Source organism: Hylobates moloch, unplaced genomic scaffold, assembly GCF_009828535.3.
Source record: "Hylobates moloch isolate HMO894 unplaced genomic scaffold, HMol_V3 SCAFFOLD_6, whole genome shotgun sequence".
NCBI lineage: Eukaryota > Metazoa > Chordata > Mammalia > Primates > Hylobatidae > Hylobates > Hylobates moloch.
The window spans coordinates 156,259,959-156,285,010 of record NW_026652281.1 but is presented as its reverse complement, the minus strand read 5'-3'; the positions used below and the strand labels follow the sequence as shown (position 1 = coordinate 156,285,010).

The 25,052-nt window shown below is 54.3% G+C and overlaps 1 protein-coding gene across 2 annotated transcripts; it reads right to left on the bottom strand.

Moving 5' to 3' along the window:
- Window positions 1-17: 17 nt before the first annotated feature.
- Window positions 18-23,450, bottom strand: SQSTM1 (sequestosome 1). Of its 2 annotated transcripts, none has more exons than XM_032158881.2 (8): window positions 23,181-23,450; window positions 12,115-12,210; window positions 11,243-11,472; window positions 11,007-11,148; window positions 10,104-10,184; window positions 2,319-2,530; window positions 1,777-1,972; window positions 18-868 (listed from the first exon to the last, which is right to left on the bottom strand). In XM_032158881.2, exons 2-8 carry the CDS (start codon window positions 12,161-12,163, stop codon window positions 711-713), a joined length of 1,068 nt encoding a protein of 355 aa, XP_032014772.1. In that variant the 5' UTR covers window positions 12,164-12,210; window positions 23,181-23,450; the 3' UTR covers window positions 18-710. The 2 variants fall into 2 exon arrangements, with proteins under 2 accessions (XP_032014772.1, XP_032014769.1); XM_032158878.2 differs by lacking the exon at window positions 23,181-23,450 and adding an exon at window positions 14,042-14,310.
- Between the last annotated feature and the right edge of the window lie 1,602 nt (window positions 23,451-25,052).

The following is a 25,052-nucleotide window of genomic DNA, read 5'->3' as shown; positions in this document are numbered from 1 at the left end:
TCTCTATGCAAACGTCATTGGTTAAAGTGCTGATGCCATTTAATTAGATTGTTTATAAATTTAATAGGATGGCTACAAAGAGATCTTATTTTAAAAGCAGCTGATGGTGTGGAAATGAGAGAACTACAGTGGTGAAGAGACCAGGAGGCAGCTCTCAGTGAAACCAACATTACAGATGCCCTTCGTGAGCCTTCTCAGTCCCAGCAGGAAGCCCACAGCACCGGCCTCCCCACTGCCTGTGCCAGGCCAGCCCCCTCCCTGCTTACCTGCTGACAACACCTAGGCTTACTTTGTCTAAAATCAGAGCGTCCCAGGTCTCTAGCAGAAAATCATCAACTAAATGTCAGGGACCTATGAGTCATTTAAAAAAAAAAAAGAGAGAAAGTGGAAGGCCATTAGGCAAGCTATGTGCTGGGCTGCTAATGTAGCCCCTGCAGGGAGTGGTCAGGAGCATGCTGCAGCGAGCCTTGGGTCTCGCAGGCCCAGCCCTGCTGCAAGGAGCCAGAGCACCCAGGAAACATCAGCACACACACACAGGGATGCTCCCTTCATGTCACTTGTTTTGCTGCCCTAAATCGCTTCTTGCACCCTAACCCCTGATCCTGGAAGAAGGCAGAGAAACTGGCCTGTACAGAGACCTGCAATTCTACACTAGCTTAACACAACTATGAGACAGAAGAGGGAGACACAGAAGAGGTGGGCAAAAGTGGTCACAATGGCGGGGGATGCTTTGAATACTGGATGGTGTCCAGAGCCGCCCCGATGTCATAATTCTTGGTCTGCAAGAGCCTGGTGAGCCAGCCGCCTTCATCAGAGAAGCCCATGGACAGCATCTGAGAGAGGGACTCAATCAGCCGCGGGTCAGCCTCTGCCGAAACAGGAAGGAAGCCATGAGGAGTGGTGCCGAGCCCTGTGAGTGACCCGAAACACATACCCTCCTGCCTTGGCCAGCCAGGACCAGGGCCTGCCAGTGTCCGAGCCTGCCCAGAACTCTGGCCCTCACAGGCCACAGTGGACCTGCTTTCCCTGTAAAGGGCCAAGCAGTCTTTTTTCACACTGCTCAACTCTGCCACTGCGACACAAGGCAGCCGGGTGGTATGTAAACAGAACTATCGATGGACACCGAAATAGATGAAACGCATAACTGTCACATCTTTTGATTTTAAAACATAAGAACTACTCTTGGCCCATAGGCCATAGCTCGCCATCCCCTGCCCTAAGGCAGAGAAGACACACACCGGCAGCCCACAGCAGGTTGTGCACACGGACCTTGGTTTACACATGGCTGCCATGTGACAATGGGGAGTCTGTCAGCTGTCCCATGCCCCACTGCTGCCTTCCACACCATCCACTTCAACGGTAGCGTCTGCCTGGCTCCTACAGGGATCTTATGACCCCCACTCTCAGACCAGCACTCCCTGAGGGGACACTGAGTGTGAGTAGTAGGGACACACCCAGTGCTGCCCCCTCTCTGTGTCACACCTGCCTTAATTCCTGGTCTGCATGTTAAGTTTTAGAAACTCCTACAATTAATATTCCTGGCTCTGGAGTTTGCTTAAAGAAAAACATTTTTAGAACTTCTGCATTAGCAGAACTTACTTGCTATTGCTCAGGGTACACATAAGAGGACAAAACCAACTCCTAACCTCCCACACCTACAGAAGCCCTGCAGTGGAGAACATCCCATCCTTCTGTTTATGTCACTGAAATCAGAAGGGGGCAGGATGCTCTGAAGGGAAAGGTAGGAATATGTACAAAACCTCTTGGTTCACTTGCCTGGCGGGAGATGCGGGTACAAGGCAGCTTCCTTCAGCCCTGTGGGTCCCTCCTGGGAGGGGTCCAGAGAGCTTGGCCCTTTGGATTCTGGCATCTGTAGGGACTGGAGTTCACCTGTAGACGGGTCCACTTCTTTTGAAGACAAATGGGTCCAGTCTTCATCTCCTCCTGAACAGTTATCCGACTCCATCTGTTCCTGGAACAAAACTCACCATGAGCACACAGGAGACACGCACAACAGGCCAAGCCTGACCATGGCACTGACTCCTGGCAAACAAACAGTCGGGGAGCATGCATGCACATGTGCGTCTAAGGCTGCAGGGGTCTAGGGGGAACAGTGAGCCACTCATAAAGACCAAGTAACTACAAAGTTCTAGCAGGTTCCCAGAGTGACTTGAATGGCACAGCCATCACTGCAGCAGCAGCAGCTCCCTCGGGTTTTCTACGTGGGGCTGCATAGGTGCTGAGGGTGAGGCGGAGGTGCAGGCCACAAATCACTAGGCTGGCTGTGGTCCCAGGTGGTGGGAGGGGCACAGGCTTGCCTCAGGGCGCCCCTCGGACTCCAAGGCAATCTTTCTCATCTGCTCTGCCAGAGACTGCGTGGCGGCCTCAACATTCCCACCCGGCTTGCTGGGTTCAGAGCAGCAGCTGCTTGGCTGTGAGCTGCTCTTCTCTGTGCTGGAACTCTCTGGAGAGACGGGGGTCAGGCGGCTTCTTTTCCCTCCGTGCTCCACATCAATATCAACTTCAATGCCTAGAGGCCAAGGAGGAAAGAGAAAGCTGTGAAGTTCCCCCAAGGATGCACCTGCAAGCAGGAGCTTGGCCTGTGGGGGCTACAGACTCACGAAGATCACACATTCAGTCCCCACAAGCAGGTGAGGGTCTGGATGGTGGCACTCAGCGTGTGGATGCAGGTGCTAGGTTCTCCTACCCAGCTCGACCCCGGAATCACACAGCCAGTATGGGACCAGACGATGCAAACCCATGGGTCAGAGGCTTCTCCCAGTATCCCAGCTACAAATCTCTGTGGCTTCTGGAAACATTCTCGGTGTGCCCATGATACTGGACCTTTCTCTTTCTCCAATTCAGTAAAACATTAATCTCAGTTAGCATCTAAGGTCAGCTTCTGAGCCAGAAAGTCCAAAGAGACCTTGTTTTTCCTAACCATGCAGGACATGGGCCACACAGCAGGTAGGGCCAGGCCCTAAGCACAGGGAGAGCCAGTACTGCCTGTGGCAGGCGCCTCCAGCCACAGTGATGGAAGGCCATGTGCCTCCTGACACCTGCACAGAGGCTTTGTACGACGACACATACACGCACCTCAACGCTGGGGCTCTCCTCAGGGAGGTGGACAGGCCATGCAGGCGAGGCATGGGGCCCGACACCGGCAGCGCAGGGCGCCTGCACACCTCCAGGCTCACGTGACTCACCAGGGACGGGAGAATCACCTGCACTATTTTTGAAATTAAATGTGTCAAAAGTCTCCACACACACAGCTTAAGAGTCACCAGTTGCCAAAGGCTGTGGTGCACATTCCCTGCCCCCATCCCACTCCCCAAAGCCTCCCTGTGCCCTTTCAACTCATGCTGTTCTTGCCTGCTGAGTTCATAGCTGTGCATTTCCTACTCTAGACCAGTATCTGCCTCTCCTTCCACTACGCTTTCCAAGACTCAATTTTCTGTTAAAAGAACATTCAGTAGGCCAGGCGCGGTGGCTCATGCCTGTAATCCCAGCACTTTGGGAGGCTGAGGCGGGCGGATCACGAGGTCAGGAGATCGAGACCATCCTGGCTAACACGGTGAAACCTCGTCTCTACTAAAAATACAAAAAATCAGCTGGGCGTGATGGTGTTCGCCTGTAGTCTCACTTACTCGGGAGGCTGAGGCAGGAGAATCGCTTGAACCCGGGAGGCGGAGGTTGCAGTGAGCTGAGATGGCGCCACTGCACTCCAGCCTGGGCGACAAGAGCAAGACTCATCTCAAAAAAAAAATTCAAAAAGAACATTCAATGTTTCAGCTAGTACCTCTATCTAAATGTTCTTTGCTGGGTTAGGTAGCAGAGACTGTTTCCTTGTATAGCTTTTTGTTTTCCTACCACTGATGATGGTTTCTCTTTTCCTTTTTTGTTTTGTAGACGGAGTCTCGCTCGCTTGCCCAGGCTGGAGCGCAGTGCCGCAATCTCTCAGCTCACTGCAGCCTCTGCCCACCAGGTTCAAGTGATTCTCCTGCCTCAGCCTCGCGAGTAGCTGAGACTACAGGCACGTGCCACCACGCCCAGCTAATTTTTATATTTTTAGTAGAGACAGGGTTTCACCATGTTGGCCAGGCTGCTCTTGAACTCCTGACCTCAGGTGATCTGCCCGCCTTGGCCTCCCAAAGTGCTTGGATTACAGGCGTGAGCCACTGCGCCCAGCCTGCCTTCTCTTTGCATTTGCTAACTTTCCCCATGTTCTCCCACAGCATCTCCATAGTTTTCTACAAGGATGAAGGGGATCAGAGGCCCCACTCGTTCTGGTGTTTTCCATAGAGAGTGCCCCTTGCTGTGCAGCCTCCTGTTCCAGCCAGGACTGGCAGCTCTCTGGGCAGGCTCCACTGTGATGCTGTGACCGCCTTTACTTTCACCCTCTGTCCTGTTAGGTCCCCTGTTTCCTAATGCCTCTGCGCTTCATTTTGGGTTTCCCTCTTCATGTGGTTCAAACCAAGCTTAAAATAATTAAGACTGTACACCAGAAAGTAACTTTGTTCTGCCCTGATACTTGATCATTTTAGCTGGGTATAGAATTCTAGGCTGGACCAGGCACAGTGGCTCATGCATGTAACCCTAACACTCTGGGAGAACAACATGAGAGATCTCTTGAGCCCAGGAGTTCAAAATCGGCCTGGGCAGCGTGGCAAGACACCCCATCTCTACAAAAAATTTTTAAAATAGCTAGGCACAGGGCCGGGCACAGTGGCTCACGCCTGTAATCCCAACACTTTGGGAGGCGAAGGCAGGTGGATCATGAGATCAGGAGTTCAAGATCAGCCTGGCCAAGACGGTGAAACCCCATCTCTAGTAAAAATATAAAAATCAGCCAGGCGTGGTGGCGGGTGCCTGTAGTCCCAGCTACTCAGGAGGCTGAGGCAGAAAATTGCTTGAACCCAGGAGGTGGAAACTGCAGTGAGCTGAGATCGCACCACTGCACTCCAGCCTGGGCGACAGTGAGACTCCGACTCAGGGTGGGGGGGAAGAAAAAGAAAAAAATATCTAGGCACAGTGGCACATGCCTGTAGTCTCAGCTACTTGGGAGGCTGAAGCAGAAGGATCACTTGAGCCCACGAGATCGAGACAACTGTACCACTGCACTCCAGCCCAGATGACAGACCCTGTTTCAAAAACAAAACAATTCTAGGCCGAAAAGCCTTTTCAACTAATTTCTGGAGTCATCAGTTGTTCCATTGTCTCCTAGCTGTTCATGTTTGTTTGCTCTTTGTATTCCCAAGTATTTACAATAACCTAGAGTTATAGAAGCCCCTCTTTCTGTATCCTCAGGGTTCTGACACTTGACAACAATAAGCTTTGCTGTGGGGTCTTTCTCAGTCATTGGCGGCTGCTTTCAATCTAGAAGATAACGTCTTCATTGCCAAGAAACTATCTTGCATTTTTGTTTTTTGTTGTTGTTGTTGTTGTTGTTGTTGTTTTTGAGGCAAGGTCTGGTTCTGTCGCCCAGGATGGAGTGCAGTGGTACAATCCAGGCTCGTTGCACCCTCTGCCTCCCAGGCTCAAGCCATCCCCAACCTCAACCTCCCGAGTAGCTGGGGCCATAAGTACACAACTCCATGCCTGGCTAGTTGTCGTAGTGTTTATAGACACGGGAAGTGGGGGACGGTGTCTCCCTCTGTTGCCAAGGCTGGTCTCAAACTCATGAGCTCAAGTCACCCGCCTGCCTAGGTCTCCCAAAGTGTTGGGATTACAGGCATGAGCCACCATGCCTGGCGCCAAGAAACTGTCTTGCATTCTATGTTCATTTCCTTTCAGTTTTCTATTCTTTCTGGAATTCCTACTCATCCTATATTGGGCTTCTAGACTTGTTCCTACGTTAGTTTTTTTCTCTTTCCTCTCCTGTCTCTATTTTGCGTTTGGAATATCTCCTTGAGACAATATTAGAATCTAAGTCTTCTTTTGAAGTTTTTTTTCTATTTACATTTTTTAATTTCAAGAACTTTCTTATTCTGTTCCCTTTGTTATCCTTTTTATAGTATCCTGTTCCTTTTTCATGCAGACAATACTCATTTGTATCTCACTGAGGGCATTAACATTCTCTTCCCTTTAAGACCTTTTCTCCCATGTGTGGGGGCTTTCCTCAGATGGCTGGTGACCCAAGGCTGGCTGATCCCACTGAAGCACTAAGAAAGGTTGACAGGAAGCCTTCTGTGGGGACAGCGCCACCACTAACTTTCCGTCTGCAGGGTGCCGGGGGGTCTGGCAGGCAGGAGCTGTAGGACACTTCTCTGGGGGCATCCAGCCTCCCTCAGCAGGGACCCCCCACCTCCTGCCTGGCCAGGGAACTGACTGCTGGGCCCATTGCTCATTCGGGATGCCCAGTTTCAGGCTGGTGCCTCACCCTGCCCTGTGTCTCTGGTATCCCATGCTGAAGCTTCCCTGGGTCAGGTGCTTCTGGAATTAAACATGAGGTCTCCTTCAATTGTTGGCAAGAGCCGTCATCTGGCCCACTGACACTCTAACTGACACTCACTAGAGGTTTTCAACCCTCCCCCCTTGTTCCTGTCCCCCATCACTTCCACCTCTCGTCTTTCCTGGCACCTGAACAGATGGTCTTGCTTCTCACCAGGATGCCCTGTTCTGGCACAGAGATTTCTGAAGCTTCCCTCAGCAGGTTGCCACCCTCCCTCCATTTCCATCTTCCAAAAGCTGATCACATGTTTGTCTTTTCCTCTGTTACTTTGTCTATAGTGTTTTCTTTTTTGTGTAAGCACTTTCCTGTTATTTCAATAGAGTTTAAAGGGTGAGCAGAGGTAAAAGCAGGCTTAACTACAAGTACCTCCATCTGTAATATTTAAATTATTTTTCTCCTTTATTCTTCCCAACTTGTGATTATGAAAAGGTTGAAGCTGCCAGGCACAGTGGCTCACGCCTGTAATCCCAGCATTTTGGGAGGCCAAGGTGGGCGCATCACCTGAGGTCAGGAGTTCGAGACCAGCCTGACCAACATGGAGAAACCTCGTCTCTACTAAAAATACAAAATTAGCCAGGCGTGATGGCACATGCCTGTAATCCCAGCTACTTGGAAAGGCTGAGGCAGGAGAATTGCTTGAACCCGGGAGGCGGAGGTTGTAGTGAGCCAAGATCACACCATTGCACTCCAGCCTGGACAACAAGAGCAAAAGTCTGTCTCAAAAAAAAAAAAGATAAGAAAAAGAAAAAAGGTTGAAACAAACAAAAAGTTGAAAGAATAGTACAATCAATACCCATATGCTTTTTAAGTGGGTAACGAGACTCGCCTGTAAACAGATCAGAGAAATCAGAATTAGGATCTCTCCAACTTGATGATGAAAGCCTGAGATTTCAGGCCTTATAATAAGACTGGACAGGCTACTTTGTCTATGGAGTAGCCATTCTTGTATTCCTTTACTTTAAGAAATTTGCTTTCACTTAAAAAAAAAAAAGACTAGACGATGCTCTGTGCCCTGCTGCCCCACAAAGCCTCTGCATGTTGGTTTATCAAAGATACCGTGACCAGGAGGGGCCCTGTGGCTTCGTGTCCTGCATCTCAGGGCCTGCAGCCTCACCGCCAGGAGCAGCCTGGGTCGCGGTGGCTCCCTCAGCGAGTTCTCACCCCCCGCCACCAAAAGGCCTTGGCACTTCACATGAAAGCCGCCGCTTACCCCACACACACTGCCACCGGGAGGCAGCTGTTGACTCGTTCCCCTTTGGGCCCTGCTCTGGGAACAGTCCCTTCTAGGCAGTTAACCTGTGAGTCATCCGGCTTATAGTTGCTCATAAAGAAAGGAAAGAAACTAGCACTAACTTATACAACAGTCTAAGCCACTCCACGACTGGCTCTCCTCAGCTGAAACCACTCAGTCTATTTTACTAAAATCTTCCTTGTTTGTACAGCTCCAGGCTCCTCCCTAGTTAGGAGAAAGCAATTCTATCCACTTTAAGCCATTAGCTTTTACTGCTCAAAGACATCTGAGGCCGGGCGCGGTGGCTCACGCCTGTAATCCCAGCACTTTGGGAGGCCGAGGCGGGTGGATCACGAGGTTAGGAGATGGAGACCATCCTGGCTAACACAGTGAAACCCCATCTCTACTAAAAATACAAAAAATTAGCCGGGCGTGGTGGTGGGCGCCTGTGGTCCCAGCTACTGGGGAGGCTGAGGCCAGAGAATCACTTGAATCTGGGAGGAGGCAGAGGTTGCAGTGACCCAAGATCACACCACTGCACTCCAGCCTGGGCGACAAGGGTGAAAGTCTGTCTCAAAAAAAAAAAAAAAAAAAAAAACCAGACTAGCGATTCTTCTTTCCTATTCTCTGACTTTGCCTCTAAACTCTAGTACAGAAGCCATGTGTGTTTGGGCTGTTTAGTTCAGAAGCAATGCCAAGATGTCACTGCTACCTCAAAGTGGAATGAGCAAGGCTGGGTACAGTGGCTCATGCCTGTAATCCCAGCACTTTGGGAGGCCAAGGTGGGTGGATCACCTGAGGTCAGGAGTTCAAGACCAGCCTGGCCAACGTGGCGAAACCCCATCTCTACTAAAAAAATACAAAAATTAGCTGGGCGTGGTGGCGGGTACCTGTAATCCCACTTACGCTGAAGCAGGGGAATCGCTTGAACCCAGGAGGGGGAGGTTGCAGTGAGCAGAGATGGCGCCACTGCACTCCAGCCTCCATGACAGAGCAAGACTCCATCTCTCAGCGTAAGTGGGATTACAGGTACCCGCCACCACGCCCAGCTAATTTTTGTATTTTTTTAGTAGAGATGGGGTTTCGCCACGTTGGCCAGGCTGGTCTTGAACCGCGTGGGGGGTGGGTGCCAGGGAGCGCCCCCCCCACCCCCACCCCCAAAAAAAAAAAACACCTCAATACTCCATCTCAAAAAAAAAAAAAAAAAAAAAAAAAAGTGGAATGAGCAGGGTTGGAGCAGATGGCAGTCATGCCCTGTAGCCACAGGAGGCAGCAGGCAGGGTTCGGACGCCACTCCTAGCAGCATTCTTTCAGACACTGAACACAACCTTTGGACAGGCTGGGTGGACACAGCCTGCCACTGCGGTCGCAAAAACAAGCTCACTCTTCTAGCGAGAGATGCAGGTGTCCCAGCGATCCATCTGCCATGACGGATCCACCGTCATCTTCAACTAGAAGTTGGCTTCATTCCCTGATTCTCACTGCCACATGCCTAACCCTGCAGCACCCGCCCCAGACCCTTAGCTAGACGCAACAGGCACTTTCTTTTTTTTTAAGACGGATCTCCTTCGTCCAGGCTGGTTCAGCCGGAATTTGGGTTCACGCCATTCTCCTGCCTCAGCCTCTCCGAGTAGCTGGGACTACAGGCGCCCGCCACCACGCCCGGCTAATTTTTTTGTATTTTTAGTAGAGACAGGGTTTCACCGTGGTCTCGATCTCCTGACCTCGTGATCCACCCGCCTCGGCCTCCCAAAGTGCTGGGATTACAAGCGTGAGCCACCGCGCCCGGCCTGCAACAGGCACCTTCTAAGGCCCAGCAGGGAGGGGTTTCAGAGCCTGAGCTCATGCCTGGGGTCAGGTGGCACCTTCACCCACCCCACAGACCCACTGTGCAACCTGAGGCACCAGAACTGGGTGTCACCCAGAGCACCTGCCTCCACCTTCTCCCCGCTCTGAGGCAGGCCCAGCACTCAGAAGCAGCAGAAAGGTTTGGGGGGTTGTAAACTAAAAGAAGAAAAAGATAAATAGCATGTCAACTAACTACTACCCAGGTCCTCAAAAGTCCAAATCCCAAGGCCTGGCTTAGGGGAAAATGCAGACTATTGTTCACCCAAAGGAGGGCAGTCAGAGGTGACAGGCAAGACCTGCAACCAGAGTCTGGTCACCCTCCCTTACTGGGATTATCCCAACCAAATGCCGGCTGATTCTACTTCACTCCATGTAGAAAGCTTGAGAATTTTGTCAGGGAATTCAACCTTGAGTTGCCTGTGGTCCAGCACTACTAAAGGTTGATTTGAGGCAACAAATCCTCACCAGTGTCAAGGGCATGTCAATTACCCATTCCTCTGCAGTATTCCAGGTGAAAAGTTACATAAAGTGCAGGCTGAGTCAGGGAAGCACTGGGCAAGGAGGCGCACTCACCCAGAGGGCTAAGGGCAGCTGCCACACTCTCCCCCACATTCTTCAGGAAATTCACGCTGGGATCCTCCGATGGAGCAGAAGCTTTGATTTTTACAAAGATAAGATAAAGATATCTTTAATGCCTTGGGTACCTGTCACAGTCCCGTCACCTTCTTACCAAGGTCCCTGTGTTCCCGGGTGACCTTTAACCCAGGCGTCCTGTCCAGTGGCCCACTCAGCATCCCCCTCTCCTTCCTCCCACTCTGCACCCCCCGGCCCCACACAGAGAGCATCTCCACTCTCCCGTGCCGTTGCCCCTCATCTGTGACCCTGGTGCTCAGCAACCCCACAGAGGCTCAGGCTCAGTCCACTGTGAATACTGATCACATCCTTGAGTAAATATGTTATTTACTCAAAGTCAAGCAAACATCCCCATCTTTGTTCCAAAGGGTGAGGTGATTCACAGGACACAGTAACATTAATAAAATCAGAATCCAAAAATCTAGACTACAAAGCTAAGGATAAGTGTTTAACTTATAACTATGTTTAAAAGGACTTCAGCAACTTTGGCTCTGATCTTCCTGACAACCATCACAAAAGAGAACAAAGTGCATCAAAGATCCCTGGGCTGGAAGGGCCTCCCTGCCTGCACCTCAGGGTACCTCAAGAGGGCAGCCTCCTGAGGTGGGAAGGGCTGTGCAGGTGAATTTGTGGCCTCAGGCACTTAGGCACCTCAGTTTCCCCATTTGGGAAATGCAGAGAATACCCCCCACTTTGCAGGGTTCTTGTGCGATCATAGGACACTGGGAAGGTGGGGAGGTATTCTGAATTCTTGCCTTGCACACAGGCTTTGCACAAGGGCCCTGCACACAGGCTGCCTGACTACTGTCACCAAACAGAAGCCGGTTCCAACGCAAGCCTCACCTGATTCCGCCGTGGGACCAGGGCGGGCATCCCCTGCACGAGGAGGACGTGGGCTCCAGTTTCCTGGTGGGCCCATTTCCCATCCTGGCCACCCGAAGTGCCCGTGTTTCATCTTCCGGAGCCAGCGGCTGTGCGAGAAGCCCTGGGGGAGGAATTAGCAGAGGGGCAGGCAGTGAGCGGGTCAAGGTTCCTGCCACCCTGAGCCCACCCCAGGCCTGCACAGAGGGCCTGCTCACCTCAGACAGGTGCCCGAAGGGGCTGGGGAACGCGAGCTTGGTGTGCCCCCGGTGCAAGCCCTTTCCCTCACAGACGCTACACAAGTCGTAGTCTGGGCAGACGCTGCACTTGTAGCGGGTTCCTACCACGGGCCCATTGCAGCCATCACAGATCACATTGGGGTGCACCATGTTGCGAGGCGCCTCCTGAGCACACGGTGGGCGGTGGTCCCGCCGGCACTCTTTTTTCTCTACAGGAAGGGTAAAGAGAGCCGCTAGAGTGGGGCCCCCTAAAGCCCTCCCCCTCTATCGTCACTGTGGGGCTGTCACTGCCAGCAAGGCCCCTGGCCCTGCTCTCCAGCGTGGAGTCCACACAAAATTCAGCCGCTTAGGTGAGGGCAGCAGAGCAACCAAGAACCTGCTAGGAGGTTCCCAGTCCCTGTGTCTATTACCCGGGAACTGTGGCCCAGGCAGCAGAGCAGCAGCAAGGAGCCCTGTCTGCACAGCTTGGGCCATGCTCTTCACCCAAGCACCACGGCAGCAGACCCCATCCCTAGAGTGAACATGGACTCCTCTTTCTCAGATCAGGCACAGCACTTAATATGTCTTTTTTGTTGTTGTTGTTGCCTAGGCTGGAGCACAGTCCTGTGAGTTCGGCTCGTGGCAACCTCCGCTCTCCACGCTTAAGCGATTCTCATCTCAGCCTCCTGAGTAGCTGGGACTAGAAGCGCGCACCACCACACCCGGCTAATTTTTGTATTTTTAGTAGAGACAAGGTTTCACCACGTTGGCCAGGCTGGTCTTAAACTCCTGACCTCAGGTGACCTGCCCGCCTCGGCCTCCCAAAGTGCTGGATTACAGGCGTGAGCCACCGCGCCCGGCCAGCCCCTTACCTTTAATGTAGATTCGGAAGATGTCATCCTTCACATACGACATGGCCATTGTCAATTCCTCATCACTGGAAAAAGCAACCAAGTCCCCGTCCTCATCTAGATTGTTTAAAAGACAGCACATGAGCACCCAGGGGTTCTCAGCTGGACATAAGCTGCTGGAACGGGCTGAGGCCAGTATGAAAGGGACACTCACAGGGCTATAAACTGGAACACACCTACTTGAGCCACGGAGGGCAGGAGTGAGAGGCAAGACTGCCCCCTTGCTCTGGCACCTCCTGGAAGGTGAGTGCTCCAACCTGGGCCCTGGACCACAGCCACATGCAGGGGACGGAGGGCCTGGGCAAAGGGGCAACAGCAGCTTCGGCTGCTGCACTTATTTAGCCTTGGGCCAGCTGCCGCTTCAGAAACGTGCTACCTCATTCCACATCAGACCAGGCCCATGTCCATCTTCAACCATGGGAGATCCCTGCCTGTGACCTGCTCCTGAGGGGCCCAGCCCCACAAAGGCCTTAGACTTCTAGTGGCTTGGGAGTAAAGGAGACGAGGGCATCTGCCTGCTTCCTTCCCTAACAAAGCTAAAAAACATGTATTTGTATGTAGTCTCCAGTTGTGACAGATACATGTGAGCTCAAATGGCTTTAAAGACAACTGTGCAGACCAAACCACACCATCCACCGTGCGTACAGGTGAGGCACCCAAAGGTGCAAACAACCCAAATGTCTGTCAACTAATGAACAGGTAAACAAAACATGGCCTCTCCATACAACAGAATATTATTCCTCCAAAAAAAACGAAGTACTGATATGTGCCACAACACTGAACACATTACACTAAGCGAAAGAAACCACTTGCAAGACAACATTGTCTGATTCTATTTACATGAAATGTCCAGGATTGCAAGATGAATAGATACGGAAAGGAGGTTGCTGGGGGCATGTGGATAGGGGGGTGATAAGAGGTATATATGGCGTTTATAAGGTGATGAAAAGCTCTCACATTGAATATGGTCCACAAACCTATGAAAATGGTGAAAACCACTGACGTGTACACTAAATGAGTGAACCCTTATGTCAGTTACAGCTCAATAACATCACAAAAAATTTTTTTTTTTAAGAGTAGGAGAGGGCCTGGCAGGCAGGCAGCCCTCCAGAGGGAGGTCCTAGCACTGCCCCCTCCCAGGGGCCGGCTTTGGCCACCTCCCCGCCTCCTGGCCACAACCACCTCCCTAACCCCACCCCCAGCAGCCACAGGTCACACCAGCGCAGCAGGAAACAGTTCCTGGGCTTCTGTGCCCACACCAACACTTCTGAAGAATGTTCTCGTCTTGTTCCTCTCCACTTGCCAATGGGAAAACATCTGTACTGGCCCGCAGCGTTCCGCCGGCAATCAGTGCCCGCCTCCCAGGCGCTGTCGCGGCGCTCGCGAGTCCCCCGCACCCCCGCGCTTGTTTACCCGCGTCACTCCCTCCCCTCCGCCGACGCTCCCCGGGCTCCTCCAGGGCATTATCTGAACCCACCACCTGGCGCAGCAAGATGTCAGTGTAACCCGAGTGCCCGCCTGACCACCCGGTTCCCGCGGAGAGCCAGAGAGTTCGCCCCGGCGCGTCCTTGCCAAAATCCCCAACAGCGCGGGGGGTGGGGGGGCGTCTGACGCCCCCAGGCTCGAACCCCCCGGCCGGCAGGGCTCCACCGCCCCAGGGGGCCAACGCTGAGCAGCGGGTCCCCGCCTTGGTCACCACTCCAGTCACCAGGCCGGCACCCATGGCCGAACTGGGGACCCATGCAGGCCACCGCCACCCAGGGAGCAGCCAGAGCAGACCCCCTCACGGCCCGCCAGGCATCGGCGAGAAGGGAGGGGGCAGCCACCCCCCGGCAGGAGGTCGTGCCCGGCCTGCGTCACCGCCCCCGCCGCTCCCCGGCCCGCTCACCGCGGTAGTGCGCCTGGAAGCCGCCGGGCCGCAGCGCGGGGAACAGGGCGGCCACCCGGCTCAGCAGCCGCTCGCAGGGCCCGGGACCTGCCGCAGCCTCGGCTTCCGCCTCAGGCTCGGGGCTGAAGCAGAAGCTGAAGCGGCGGATCTCGCGCGCCGCGTCCTCCTTGCCCAGAAGGTAGGCCTTCACGGTGAGCGACGCCATAGCGAGCCGTGAGCTGGCGGAAAACGGGCCGTCCCGGCCGCAGCCGAAGCGCGGCTTTTGTAGCGAACGCGGAGGCCCCGCCCCGCCTCGAGAGGGGCGGAGCTTGTCGCGCCCTCCCCTCCCCCGCCACCGTCGTCGCGGCGCGAGAGCCGCCCTGCAGAGGCCCCTTCACTATTCTCCCCTTCCCCGCTACCCCTCGCTCCAGGTCTCCCGGCCCCCTCATTGCTGACCCCTCTATTCATTGCCCCGGTGCACCAAGGACCCCAAGAAACCGGCCCTGGCACTCATACTGGCCTGGGCTCCAGCCTCTGCGCCTGGGATCAGGGTACTGGCGGGGGTCCAGCCCCTCGCCCCTCCCAGGCTTGGGCCTGGCCATGACTCAGCAATATCCTCAGTTGGGGGTACCCAGTGTAGGGAGAGGGGGGACACAGCGCCCATATCAGGAGGCTGCTAGGCCGCCCAGTGGGCACTGCTGGCCAGAACAAGCTGGCTCTCAGGGTGCTGGCGGAACCCTGCCATGGTCAGCCTCCCGCGGTGGCAGCCCTCTTACAGCGCATAGCATCCTTGGTGACGGACCCCGACTCTGGCCTGAGCAACAGAGAAGTTCCCAGTTTAGTAGGAGTGGAGTTGAGAGGTGCTGGAGGACCAGCTAAGGTCTCCTGAGTGTCAGTGGTCGCCAAGTGTTCACTGTGGTCCAAGTGACTCCTTATGAGCTCCTTGATTCAGCAGGTAATGCCCATGGCCCTGTGGGGGCTCAGGCCCGTTGGCCTTATGGGCAGCCAAGGGGGTCAGCCAACGGTCTCCTCAGCTAGGAACGAAGAAACACTGCTTTATGCCACCAAAGTAACCTGTCCGCCAGAACTGGGGCAAGGAGAGGGGCAGGACGAGTGGTCACCCTCCGGAGCCCCCAGGCAAGGTCCTGTGAGGGGCAGGTCGGAACCTGCTGGATCCAACTCGTGCCATTTCAGGCCAGGGCGTGCAGGAGCTGGAGAAACCTCCCAGGGGAGGAAACCCAGAGGGAGGGAGGGAAGAGTAGCTGGATGGGGCCAGTCAGGTGCAAAGGTGATGTGTGCGCACAGCAGGGCCTGGTCCACAGGTGGGAATAATCCTTCGTGTGCGCACAGCAGGGCCTGGTCCACAGGTGTGAATAATCCTTCCCGGAGGGCTCCGAAGTGGGCAAGGCTTCTACCCTGCCCAGAGCAGCCCTGTGGCGAGGGTTCAGGCCTCTCCCTGCATCCAGCGGTGGAGAGTGGAAAATGCCCCAGGGCCTGCTGGAGCCACTGCCTTGCAGACAGGGGTAGGGACACAGAGGGGCGTGCTGGCAGAGGCTGCGGCCTACAGACGGGTGCTGGCCAAGCGTGACTCAGCAGCCCAGACGCCTGAGAGCCACGTGGCCCCCGCCGAGGGCCGGCTTTCCTGCCCCAGCCCCCCGCTATGGCCCGGTCTGAGCAGGGTGAGGGACACAAGGAAAGCCCTCTGGCTCTGGGAACATAGCTTTGAGGAAGCGCTCAAGGCGCCCCACTCACCCCCAAGAAGGAGCTCCTTTGCCTTCTCGCCATTTGGCCCGTTTGGGATCGCGGGAAGTTTCCGCGGGGGCTGGGGGCAGGTGAAGAGACTGGGGGGTGGGGAGAAGGTGGCACAGAAGGGGGGTCTTTGGGAAGCTGGGGTGGAGACCCCGGCTCTGGCCCTTCCCCGCACGCCTTGCGGCCCCAGCGGCCGCCCTGCCCCCACGCGAGGCCAAGGCCTCCCGAAGGTAAACAAGGCGCGGCGGGAACCCCCTGGTAGGGCCCTCTCCTCCCGCCGCGGAGGTCAGGTGGTCTGGCCGGCAGTGAGTCAGCGTCCCATGACCGCTGTCGTAATAGGGGGATCCCCGGCCCCTGCTGCCACCCGTCTCAGTGACCTCTTACCTGGAGGCTGGGCTGGGGAGGGGCTCCGGGGTCACCGTGAGTCCCCTGAGCAGGAAGAGCGTGCAGCGGCCGGTGCCAAACAGACACTCTCCCCCTTCTGGCCTCTGACTCCTTCCCCTTTCCCGATGCAGTCCCACCCCGCAAGCTCCCCGCGTCCACTGACCCCCTTCCCACCCTCCAGGGCCCAGCGTGCATGACCAGGGAAAGCTCCGCACCTGAGCCGTGAGACCCACTGTGGACCAGCCTCTCATTTCCTCATCTTTCAAATGGGGCTGAAGTGGGAGGACTTGCACTGCCCTCCCAGGCGATGACCCGTGGGTGTGCAAGTTGTTTAGCTGCTTTTGGGGCTGTAAGCTGGGGGGTCAGGGCAGGACAGAGACTGCAGGGGGGCTGAGGTGAAAGAGTGGGGAGGGCAGGAGAGGCCTGAGCCAAGCGCCCAGTGGTCCCAGGAGACCAGCCGGGGCAGCCACAGGGGTGGTCTGGTTCTGTCTGTTGCTGCCCGGCATGTTGTAACCACCCCCTCAGTTCCCCCTTCCCCCTTCCCAAATAACCCTACGCCTTGGCAGTGGTGTTCCCAGGTTCGCTTCTTTTCTCTGGAGTGTGGAGTCAAGTGTCCGCGTGGGTGCTGGGGCAGCCAGAGACGAGGCTACTGAGGGATTCAGGCTGCACCGCTCTGGGCCATCTTTAGGGAGACTGACAATCACAGGAGACACAGGGGATGAGTTCCTCTACAGAGGTCCTGGTTTGTGCGGGGACCTCCAGGCCTTCTGGGCTGCAGCCACTCCCTTCCACTCACATGGGAGGCCACAGCCCTCCCTTGCCATCTTCCTAATCATGCCAGCTCATTCTACCTGGTGACTTTTCCCTGGCTCTCCCTCTGGTCCGAAACCCTTTCCGCTCCTGCCCTACATGGCAACTTCCCACCCTAAATGTCTCCTCCTCAGTGGGGCCTTCCTTGACCACTCCCTAGAAAAACTCCCCAGGCACTGGACATCACTTTTTTTTTTTTTTTTTTTTTTGAGACAGTCTCTCTCTGTCACCCAGGCTGAAGTGCAGTGAGTGGCACGATCTTGGCTCACTGCAACCTCCGCCTCCCAGGTTCAAGCAATTCTCCTGCTTCTGCCTCAGCCTCCCAAGTAGCTGGGACTACAGGTGCCTGCCACCAAGCCTTGCTAATTTTTGTATTTTTAGTAGAGATGGGTTTCACTATGTTGGCCAGGATGGTCTTGAACTCCTGACCTCAGGTGATCCACCCACCTCGGCCTCCCAAAGTGCTGAGACTGCAGGCGTGAGCCACCCGCCCGGCCAGACATCACCCCTTTTTAGCCCTTTCAGACAAGCCCAAAGCCCAGGAAAGAGGAGCTGGGGCCATGGGAGGGGGCACGCCCACAAGGGGTTTGCAAAGATCTTTCTAAAAGAAAAGGAGTTCAAGTCATGGACAGACATGGTTGGAGAATTCAGTGATGCCAAGCTGTCAGGCCTGAGAGCCCCAGGGACCCTCTCCTACTGGAAGGCCAGAGCTGCAGAAAGAGGTCCCCCGGGCTGGGCGAATTTCTCCAAATAAATTCAGATATGGCCTGCCTCGGGACGGGGGCGAGACCCTGGGCCCTCAGGGGCACTGAAGTGTCGCCCATGCCGGGGGACATCGCCATTTGGGGGCCGCCCTCGCCAACCGCGGAGTGGGGAAAAGGGGAGGGATGGAGGACGAACGCCCGGCGGTGTCTAAAGGCACAACGCGGAGCAGGAACCACAGCCCTGGTCCCCAGAAAGCGCGCGCGGCCCGGGGCAGAACCTGCCGGGGTTCTAGCTCGGGGCGCAAGGGATGTGGGGTTCACTGGAAGACGGGGCGTGGGCCGCCCGTGGGGAGGAGACTGGACCCGAACCCGGCCCGCCCCACCCGAGCGGCGACGCCAGCGCTGACCCCAGGCGTGTCCCGGCCCCTGGCGCGGCTCCGGCCCAACCGTGCACGCCCGCGGGCGCCTCGCACCCGCGTGGGAAGTGGCCTGCCCGGGGCCACCGGCCCGCAAGTCCCCCGTGTTCTCGAGGCCCCTGCCTCATCGTCCCGCGCACCTGTAGCCGGCGGGAGGGGCTGAGAGGTGGGTCGCGCTGGGACCTAAGGCCCCGCCCCCTCGCCAGTCTCTCCCTTCCTCCGTCACCCAGTGGCCACCCAGTGGCCGGAGACCCGGGGGCCCTGCTGGGGTACCCCAAAGCATAGGGCCAGCCTGAGTGCGGAAGGTCCTGAAAAGACGGGGGGGCGGCGACAAGGAGTAGGGAGGGGGGCTGGAGTAAGACGGCAAAGTGACCCCGGAAGGGTCCAGGCGCCCCAAGCCCATCGAAGACTGGAGGCTCTCAGTGGCGCCTGGGGGGACAGTGGGAAAAGCAGCTCAAGAAGGGGAATCTGGAGCGAGGTGGGGGAGAGGTCAGCATGCCTTCTCTAGGAGCGCCAGCCTCAGACAGAGCGGTGCCAGGCTGCACCGGGAGTACCCCGTCTATACTGAACGGGTCGGGAGCGTGGGATCCCGTGGAGAGGGCTGCCCCCGCAGCAGGAGCGATGGCCCTCTCGCTCCCCTCCACCTGCTCCCATCGAAAACCTTCTGGAAGAAGCCAGGCACGGTGGCTCATGCCTGTAATCCCAGCACTGGGAGGCCGAGGTGGGCAGATCGCGAGGTCAGGAGTTCGAGACCAGCCTGGCCAACAGAGCGAAACCCCATCTGTACTAAAAATAAAAAAAATTAGTTGGGCGTGGTGGCAGGTGCCTGTAGTCCCGGCTAGTTGAGAGGCTGAGGCAAGAGAATTGCTTTAGCCTCGGAGGCAGAGGTTGCAGTGAGCTGAGATGGCGCCACTGCACTCCAATCTTGGTGTCTCAACAAAACAAAAAAGAAAACCTTCTGGAAGAATTATCTGTCTTTGAGGATCTAACCCTTCTTGCTCCCAATGTTTCCCAGCAGGGCCTGCACCCCAGGGCGGGTACTTACCGCAGTCCCCCACCTCCAGCTCTGCACACTCACAGCCCAGTGCCCGCTCTTCCCCGTCAGCCTCCCAACCAGACTCAGCTCTTCAACCTCCCTGCGAGTCCCTGTGCACCCGCTTTGTTCTGTGCCTGTCCCTGCCTGACTGTGTGGGCTCAGGTAGTTTTGTGGGGTGTGTGGATGTTGTGTGGGAGTGTATGTGTGCCCCGTGTGTCCTGTGTGTTATAACCCTGATGCTCTGGAGCAGAAGGCGTGGGCTCACCTGTGGATAACGGCTGGTATTGAAGCAGGGTCCCCCACCTGTGTTAGGCCACCATGTACTTTTGTGTACAGGTAGGGTGAGGTAAACCCATGATCCAAGCTTGGCCAACCAGAGCACTGTAGCACCCTGGTCAGGGATGGACATGTGACCCACGATGGCCGATGAAATGCACACTGGGGTCATCTGGAAGCAGGAGCCTTGGGGAGGGGGGAATCCTGAGCAGATCAAAGCTTGATCTCAGTATCTGACTCCTGGATCCAGGCTGGCCTAATGCTGGATTATAAAACGGCTTAAGCCAGTTGTTTGTGGTTTTCCTCAGTTGTATCCAAGAGTAGTGACCCCTGCCGTGTACCCCATGCTGCCCCAGGTTTTCTTTTTGTTTTCGAGACAGAGTCTTGCTCTGTTGCCCAGGCTGGAGTACAGTGGCTTAATCTCTGCTCACTGCAACCTCCACCTCTCGGATTCAAGCAATTCTCGTGCCTCAGCCTCCCAAGTAGCTGGGATTACAGGCGCCCACCACCATATCTGGCTAATTTTTGTATTTTTAGTAGAGACGGGGTTTCACCATGTTGGCCAGGCTGGTCTTGAACTCTTGGCCTCAAGTGATCCGCCCACCTTAGCCTCCCAAAGTACTGGCATTACAGGCGTGAGCCACCACACCCGACCTGCTCTAGGGTTCCTGATGGCAGTGATGGTCACAATACAGGCCAGAAACAGTCACAATACAGGCCAGAAACCTGGGAGTCAGCTATGACCATGTGCTTCCCCTCAAGCCACCAGCAGTTCCTGTTGATTGTACTTTCCGGCAATAGCAACAGTAATAATACACATGTAGCACATCTTTTATGCCCGGAAGCATTCTAAATATTTTAATTTTTAGAGACAAGGTCTCACTTTGGTCCCCAGTCTGGAGTGCAGTGGTATGATCACGGTTCACGGCAACCATGATCATCTTGGGCTCGAGCGATCCTCCCACCTCGGCCTCCTAAAGTGCTGGGATCAGAGGTGTGAGCCACCCCACCCAGCTTGAATATTTTTCTGCATATTAACTCACCTGTTCCCTTGAGGTGAGACCATGTGATTAATTCTGGCCAAGGACCTGAGCCAGAAGAGCCATATATCACCTATACACCAAGCATTTATTTATGTGCCAGTGCCAAAGCTTCTAGAGCTCTCTTTCTCTTTGCCAAGAAAGCCTTTGATTTTCACATGGTTATGCCTGTAGCCTGGGCAGGAACTACAATGAGCAGAGACCCCAGGGGACCCTTGAAGGGTATACAGCTTTGAGTATACTTTTATTAGATCAGAGAAATTTGGGGTTGTTAGAGCAGCATAATCCAGTCTATCCTGACTGATTATCCCCACAGGCACAGAAGGGACTAAGTTGCTGTTAACGGACGGAAGCAGAATTATGAACCCAGAAGGGCCATTCCCTAGGACATCTTGACCTCAGTGATGTACATTCTCCAAAGACTGTCCTGAATCCATCTGCTTCTCCTAACTCCATTCCCCACCCCTCTGACCTTCCATTCCAGACTTTCTCCTGATGGTTATGTCAGGGAGGAAAAGCTTTTCCTCTGCCCTCTTAGATTCAGCATCTGAGGGCCTGCAAATTAAACTGACAAAAGACAAATTAGCAAGAGAAACGGAGTTGTGTAGCTTTTTGTTTTTTGTTTGAGATGGAGTCAGTATTGCCCAGGCTGGTCAGGAACTCTTACGGTCAGAGGATCCTCCCACCTCTGCCTCTCAAGTACCTGGGACTACAGGCTCACACCACCACCCCGACAGACATCTTTATTCATGTACTAGGAGGTTAGAACTGGGGAGCTCGTAAACCAGCAAAACGTTGGGGGAAAGGGCACTTGGGGAAAACAAAGGACGTCTAGGAAAGATAATATGCTAGTTTTGTGACAGTGTCTGTTTGCCTGTGGTGCCATCTCTGGTGATAAGAGTCCTTGGTTGCTCCCAGGGAGGTGGCTTATCTCTGTTTCCTCTTATTCTCTCCAGCCCCTTTCCACGCCTGCCCAAAAGGTTATATTTTATTTTATCTTATTTTGAGAAAAGGTCTCACTCTGTGGCCCAGGCTGAAGCGCGGTGGCAATCAGAGCTCACTGTAACCCAGGAGTCAAGTGATCCTCCCGCCTCAGCCCCCCGAGCAGTGAGGACTACAGGCACATGCCAACATGCCTGGCTTTTATTATTATCTTTTTTAATTTCTCACAGAGAGGAGGTGTGTTAACCAGGCTGGTCTGAAGCTCCTGGCCTTGTGTGGCGAATGCTCATTTTAAAATACAAATACAACCCCAGCCTCCACTCCTCTTGTTGTTTTAGACTTTATGCACAACTTCAAAGGTCAAAACCCAAATTCAATTCCCAACACTGTGTACTAGGTCCTGCAAGCTGTGCTCTGCCCTGCCCAGGTCTGCCCCAGGGCCAGCTTTCCTGGTAGTCACGAACCACCTCCCGCTACCCAGGCCGTCCACCCTTACAGGCATGGTTAATTTTCCCATTACAAGTTGTCACAGTCCCATGGACTCTGATAAGGTGGCTGTGGATGGGACTATAGTAAGACAGTGAAGAGGTCAGTGTCAGTGCACATGTCTGTATCATTAGTGACATGTGTGTTTGGTACATGGTGAATATACAGAACATTTACTATGAATGAAACAGCCAGCTGCCAGGTGAGGTGAGGCTTTAGGGCAGGGCTTCTAAACTTTTACTGTGCCAGGGACACCCTTGGCATTTGCAGAAGATGAAGGACCCCTGGTTAGAAACATGCTTTTTTTTCTTTTTTTTTTTTTGAGAACCATGTTTTGAATGCATTACATTACCAAAAAAAAATTAATATTGAGATGCAAAGGTCAAAATATAAAAACACGGCCATTTGCTCTTTTCCTAGACTAGCTATGGCTGGGCCTGGTCAAGCCGCGCGAGGCTGAGGCTGCGGCTGCGGAGTTCCAACCATCCACCTTGGAAGAGCTGTCTTGGAGGCAGGCAGGTCCAGAGCCCCACGTGCCATGGGACCTAAACCGAGAGCAAGCCTGGGCCTGGGCACTGGATAACTTCCCTGTGCTGAGCCACCGCTCCTGCCAATGCCATCAGCTCTACGGGAGCGCTGCTGCGAGCTGGCTGCTGCACTGCGCCTCCACTGGCCACGGAGCCCTTCCCGGATACGAGAGGGGCCAAAAATGGCCTCGACACTCCCATGTCCAGAAGTCAATGTCTGAAACCACAGATGGGCTCCAGTCACCTCAAGAAGACACAGATGCTACCGATGGTGAGGTCCAAAGCGGCCCGAAGCAGCCTGGAGATGCCAGCGCCTGCAGAGGTGGAAGTACACACGCCCAGGGCGCCTTCTGCAGTCCAGGCCGCCTCCGGAAGCTGCTGAAAACCTAGGATTCCATCAGGAAGGAACCCGAAAAGGAGAGGAACCCCAGCCTTTCTGTAGGCCTGCAGTACGACCCGCTTCAACTGCTGCCCTGGAAGGAGCCCGCGGCACCCAGTGAGGGCCCTCATGCCGTCCCTGCGGACATTTGCACTGGAACTGGGAGGAGGCTGAGGCAGGAGGCGCGCCTGAACCCGGGAGATGGAGGTTGCAGTGAGCCGAGATGGAGCCACCGCACTCCCGCCTGGGTGACAGAGAACCGCCGTCAGCCCATCCGTCCAGAAGGAAGGAAAAGGCTGTGGAGACCAAGGGGGTGGGGTCACGGTTTCCCCTCCCCTCCCCCTCAGAAGTCCGAAGATAAATAGGCTTAGAAAGAGAGGAAAGAAATTTCTTGGTGTGCATCTCACTCACCCTTTCTCAAGCCACATGTTGCACGCCAAACTGTTGTAGGACTTTCTCCTTAGTTCAGCCAAAAGCCAGGTTCTGTGCCGCGGCCATGAGAGATTAATCTCGCAGACACTTTGAAGGGTGAGAAAAATGGAATTTATTGGGCAAGAAGGAAAAAAAGGGAAACAGGGACTCTCAGCAAAGCGAGAGAGTCCCGCTAGCTGGTTTCTCACCTCAGAGATAGAATCCCAAGTTCCACCCCGGAACAGGAGACCAAGCTCCTCCCCCTGCAAAGCTCCTCCCCCTGCAAAGCTCCTCTCCCCTGCAGAGCTTCTGTGGCTCTACCCAGTTCTTCCAGTGCTTAGGCAGGTATGGGAGTTTCTCCCGGACCTCTTTTTTTTCTTTTCTTTGAGACGGAGTCTCGCTTTGTCGCCCAGGCTGAAGTGCAGTGCCTCGATCTCAGCTCATTGCAAGCTCCGCCTCCCGGGTTCACGCCATTCTCCTGCCTCAGCCTCCGGAGTAGCTGGGACTACAGGTGTTCACCACCACTCCCGGCTAATTTTTTTGTATTTTTAGTAGAAATGGGGTTTCACCGTGTTAGCTAAGATGGTCTCGATCTCCTGACCTCGTGATCCGCCCGTCTCGGCCTCCCAAACCAGGACTCCTTTATACTTGGCTGCCTCACTTGGATTACAGGCATAGGCCACAGTGCCCAACTGAGTCACTTTTTTTTTTTCCTTAAAAAAATTGTTGGCCCGCAGACATATGAAAAAATGCTCATCATCGGCCGGGCGTGGTGGCTCACGCTTGTAATCCCAGCACTTTGGGAGGCCGAGGCGGGCAGATCACGAGGTCAGGAGATTGAGACCACGGTGAAACCCCGTCTCTACTAAAAATACAAAAAAAATTAGCCGGGTGTGGTGGCGGGCGCCTGTAGTCCCAGCTACTCGGAGAGGCTGAGGCAGGAGAATGGCGTGAACCCGGGAGGCAGAGCTTGCAGTGAGCCGAGATGGTGCCACTGCACTCCAGCCTGGGCGACAGAGCGAGACTCCGTCTCAAAAAAAGAAAAAAAAAGAAAAAATGCTCATCATCACTGGCCATCAGAGAAATGCAAATCAAAACCACATTGAGATAGCATCTCACACCAGTTAGAATGGTGATCATTAAAAACTCAGGAAACAACAGGTGCTGGAGAGGATGTGGAGAAATAGAAACACTTTTACACTGTTGACGGGACTCTAAACTAGTTCAACCATTGTGGAAGTCAGTGTGGCGATTCCTCAAGGATCTAGAAGTAGAAATACCATTTGACCCAGCAATCCCATTACTGGGTATATACCCAAAGAACTATAAATCATGCTGCCATAAAGACACATGCACACGTATGTTTATCGCGGCACTATTCACAATAGCAAAGACTTGGAACCAACCCAAATGTCCATCAATGATAGACTGGATTAAGAAAATGTGGCACATATACACCATGGAATACTAAGCAGCCATAAAAAAGAATGAGTTCATGTCCTTTGTAGGGACATGGATGAAGCTAGAAACCATTCTGAGCAAACTATCACAAGGACAGAAAACCAAACACCACATGTTCTCACTCATAGGTGGGAACTGAACAATGAGAACACTTGGACACAGGGTGGGGAACGTCACACACTGGGGCCTGTCATGGGGTGGGGGAAGGGGGGAGGGATAGCATTAGGAGATATATCTAATGTAAATGATGAGTTAATGGGTGCAGCATACCAACTAGGCACATGTATACATATGTAACAAACCTGCACGTTGTGCACATGTACCCTAGAACTTAAAGTAAAATAAAAAATAAAAAATAAAAATAAATATTTAAATTTAAATTAAAAAAAAATTGTTGGCCCAGTGCGTTGG